The 4,051-nt window shown below is 39.3% G+C and overlaps 1 protein-coding gene across 1 annotated transcript; it reads left to right on the top strand.

Moving 5' to 3' along the window:
- The first annotated feature begins 1,107 nt into the window (after positions 1 to 1,107).
- Positions 1,108 to 3,302, top strand: LOC125491864 (uncharacterized). The gene is made up of 4 exons (XM_048633938.1): positions 1,108 to 2,179; positions 2,351 to 2,492; positions 2,657 to 2,915; positions 3,021 to 3,302. The coding sequence occupies exons 1-4, from the start codon at positions 1,108 to 1,110 to the stop codon at positions 3,300 to 3,302; spliced, it is 1,755 nt and encodes a 584-aa protein (XP_048489895.1).
- The last annotated feature ends 749 nt before the right edge of the window (positions 3,303 to 4,051 follow it).

Raw genomic sequence — 4,051 nt, forward strand, 5'->3', positions numbered from 1 at the left:
TCTGTGCATAGTCCTCAGCGACAATCGGGGTCTTTGCCGGTGAATCCTTCTCCGCCCCCTATGCAACATCTGAAGAGTAATATAGGTAATGCTTGGAGTAAATCTCTATTTGGTCATCTTAGGGATGAAGGAATTTATTTGACAAACACTGTTGCTAGTGAACGTCTGGTAGAACAAAGATGTTAGAAATTACTGATGAAGATGTTAATCCTGAAATAGAATATTGGCAATCTGCTCTTGTTTGTTATATCTTGGGGGTTAAACCTCCTTACATGATTATTGATGGATTTATTAGACGAGTTTGGAGAGCGTATGGGGTTGAGAAGGTTGCTATGTTGGCTAATGACAGTTTTGTAGTGCGATTTCGGTCTGTGGATGAGAAAACGAAAGCTATCAATGCTGGACCTATATTGTTTGATCGCAAACCTGTGATAATAAAAAACTGGACACCTGAATTGGATATATTGAATATTGATGTGAAAATGGTGCCTACCTGGATTAGCTTTCCTAGATTACCTTTTAAATATTGGGGGCAAACGCCTCTGCATAAGCTTGCTGGGAAAATTGGTACACCTATTCGTATAGATCGTGCAACAGCACAGAAAGACATTCTTGAGTATGCAAGGATTCTTGTGGAGGTTAGAATGGATCAGGAATTTCCCTCTGAAATTGAATTCAATGAGAAAGGTGAAATACAGACTCGGATTGTCAAATGTGAATAGAAGCCTATCTTATGTGAGGATTATAAAGGTATAGGCCACACAAAGGAGGAATGTAGACAGAAGAGATTTGATGTACCTATTCGAAAATTGAGACCTAAGCAAGAGTGGGTGCCAAAGAAGACTATGGTGCCTGCAGGAGGTGAAACGAGAGGTGAAGTAGGAATTCAAGCTGAAGTTCAAGAGGTTCAAGACTCTAAGAGGTTGTAACCTATTGCAGAAGAGAGTAATGAGGAAGTGCAGGAGAAGGAGCAAAGTGCAGAGCCATGTACTTCTATTATTATAGGAGTGCAGAATGATGCCAATGGAACTAAAAAGTTGGATGAAGGAACAAGTTCTGGCAATGTTGGAGATGTAGTGAAGAATGGGATTGGAGTGATTATCCCTAATGGATAATCTGGGATTCTGGAACATAAGAGGGTTCAATAGTCCTAATAAATTTGGTGATGTTAAGAAATTCTTAGATCATCATTCTGTAGGATTATTTGGCCTGTTGGAAACTAGGGGAAGAAGTGGGAATTTTCCAAAAGTTTTTGCTAGATTTGGAGGTGCTTGGAGTATTGCTACTAATTATTCTTATCATAAAAGAGGGAGGGTGTGGCTTCTTTGGCTCCCTACTAAGTATACTGTGAACATAATTGAGTGCTCAACTCAATTTATTCATAGTGAAGTGACTCATATTAGTACTGGCCAGAAGTGGTGGGTTACCATGGTATATGGTTTCAATGAGGCTAGGGATAAAGCTCAACTGTGGGAGGATATTGTGAGACTGAGTAGGCAGATAAATGGAGCTTGGGTGGTCCGTGGTGACTTCAATAATGTGTTGCATTGGAATGAAAGATTAGGGTCAAATATAACTCTTGATGAAGTTGCAGAGATTAGGTTGTGTCTTAGAAGGGCTAAACTGCAGGAGCACACAACATCTGACCCATTCTATACTTGGTCTAATAAACAAGATGGCCTAGTGTTCTTAAGAATCGATAGGGTTGTGATGAATGATCATTGGATGGAAAAAATGATTGAGGCAAAGACCATCTTCTTTCCAGAGAGCATCTCAGATCGATGTCCTTGTATAGTGAGAATGAGTGGCCGGAATATTTCTAAACCTAAACCCTTTAGGTTTTTTAATATGTGGACTCAAGTAGATAGTTTTTTGCATAAAGCTCAAGATGTGTGGCATCAAGATGTCCAGGGGGTGTCAATGATTAAAGTAGTTTCCAAGTTGAAGATATTGAAGAATACTTTAAAGGAGCTTAACAGGGAAAGATTCTTTGACATTGAGAAGCAAGCAGATGTTGCATATCAAAAGATGTTGAGGACCCATGAATATGTACACCAAGATCCTTATAATATTGAGTTGTTTGGATTGGAAGAGGAGGCAAGGAAGGAGTATGTAGAGCTAAATAAAGCAAGGCTTAGCTTTCTACATCAGAAAGCAAAGCAAGAGTGGCTTAAGCAAGGTGACTCGAACACGGGGTATGTTCATTCTTGCCTTAAGCAAAAAAGATGCCAAAATAGAATTTGCAGAGTGAGAAATAGTGCTGGAGAATAGAAGGAGAAGAGTGGTGATATTGAGCATGCCTTCTTGGAGTTTTATCAGAATCTCTTGGGTACTACTAAGCCTGCAATAGCTAAAGTGAGTAGTACAATAATTAGTGAGGGTGTTGTGTTAGATGAAAATCAACAGCTAGCATTGTCTCTCCCATTTACCGGGGAGGATGTTAAAGCTGCATTACTTAGTATTGAAGATACTAAGGCACCTGGACCAGATGGGTATACCAGTAACTTTTCAAGAAATTATGAGAGTGTGTTGGAGTTGATATCATAGCAACTGTGCTCAATTTCTTTTAAACTGGTAAGATCCTTAAACAAATTAATTCCATTACACTTTGTCTTATTCTTAAAATTGAGCAACCTGTTGATGTGTCGCAATTTAGGCCAATTGCTTGTTGCAATGTCATTTACAAGATCATATCTAAAATGCTCTGTAGTAGATCGAAGGAGGTACTGCCAAGTTTTATTGATCAAGTGCAGAGTGCGTTTGTTGCTAATAGGGTCATTGTTCATAATATTTTTATTTGTCAAGATATGATGAAGAATTATCATAGGAAGTCCTTGCCTGCAAGATGTACTGTTAAGGTGAACTTGAAAAAACCATATGACTCTCTGAATTGGGAATTTATTAGGGAGCTTATGGTTGCACTGAAGTTCCCTTAGAAATTTGTGGAGTGGATTATGATCTGTATTACCACTACTTCTTACTCACTAAGCATAAATGGTGCCTTATGTGGATTCTTCCAGGGGAAGAGAGGGATTAGACAAGGAGACCCCATCTCTCCTTTGATCTTTGTGCTTGCTACTCGTATAATGAAGAAAATGAGTCAGAGAGCTGCTTTTAAATTCCATCATAGATGTGAACAGCTCAAGATCAATCATCTTATATTTACCGATGATTTGATGATCTTTAGCAAAGGTGATATTAATTCTGTGGTGTTGATTGTGAGGGCTTTAAAAGCCTTTGCAAATGTCTCAGGCTTGGAAGCTCGCCATGAAAAAACAGCCATCTATTTTGGCAATGTTTAGATGGAAGATCAAAGTAGAATTCTACAGATCACTGGTTACAAGAAGGGAAACTTTCCTTTTAGATACTTGGGTGTCCCCATCACATCCAAGAGGATATCTAGGGCAGATTGTGATATCCTAGTGCAGAAAATTATGAAGAGAATCATGTGCTGGAGTTCTAGACACATTTCATATGCAGCTAGAACTACCTTTGTTAATGCAGTACTATTGAGTGTGCATACATATTGGGCTCAAGGTTTTCTTTTACCTAAGAGTGTATCGAGGATAACACAAGTGTGTCGAGCTTTTTTGTGGGAAGGCAGGACTTTTTTGCACAAATCCCCTCTTGTTGCATGTGAGTGGGTGTGTAAACCTAAGACGTTTGGTGGGCTTGGTGTAATTAATTGTCTGGTATGGAATGTTGCTGCTCTTGGCAAGTTTATTTGGCAGATTGCACAAAAGCAGGATCTTCTCTGGATTAAATGGATCCATAGTGTGTACTTGTGCAATGAAGAGTGGTGGGAGTATGAGGCTCCTGGGAATGCAAGTTGGGTGTGGAAGAGTTTGTGTAAAGTTAAAAATGTGTTTAAGGGGGCGTACACTGATAATTTGTGGCTGAATGGGACCTCTCAATACTCAACAAGATAAGGATATAAGTGGTTGTAAGGGCCTCAAGAAATAGTTCCTTGGTACTTTTGGGTCTGGAGTCCTTTGAACTTACCTAAACACTCCTTTATTGTGTGGTTGACTGCACTTGGTAAGCTGCGTAC

This window comes from Beta vulgaris, chromosome 7 (assembly GCF_026745355.1).
Source record: "Beta vulgaris subsp. vulgaris cultivar EL10 chromosome 7, EL10.2, whole genome shotgun sequence".
NCBI classification, from domain to species: Eukaryota; Viridiplantae; Streptophyta; class Magnoliopsida; order Caryophyllales; family Amaranthaceae; genus Beta; species Beta vulgaris.

What these genes read in the sequence shown, in the direction of transcription:
- LOC125491864 (XM_048633938.1), top strand. Translation starts at nt 1,108, where the DNA reads ATGGATAATCTGGGATTCTGGAACATAAGAGGGTTCAATAGTCCTAAT. An exon ending in GCAAGAGTGGCTTAAGCAAG is followed by an intron (nt 2,180 to 2,350) that starts GTGACTCGAACA and finishes AGCCTGCAATAG; the next exon opens with CTAAAGTGAGTAGTACAATA. An exon ending in AAGGCACCTGGACCAGATGG is followed by an intron (nt 2,493 to 2,656) that starts GTATACCAGTAA and finishes GTCGCAATTTAG; the next exon opens with GCCAATTGCTTGTTGCAATG.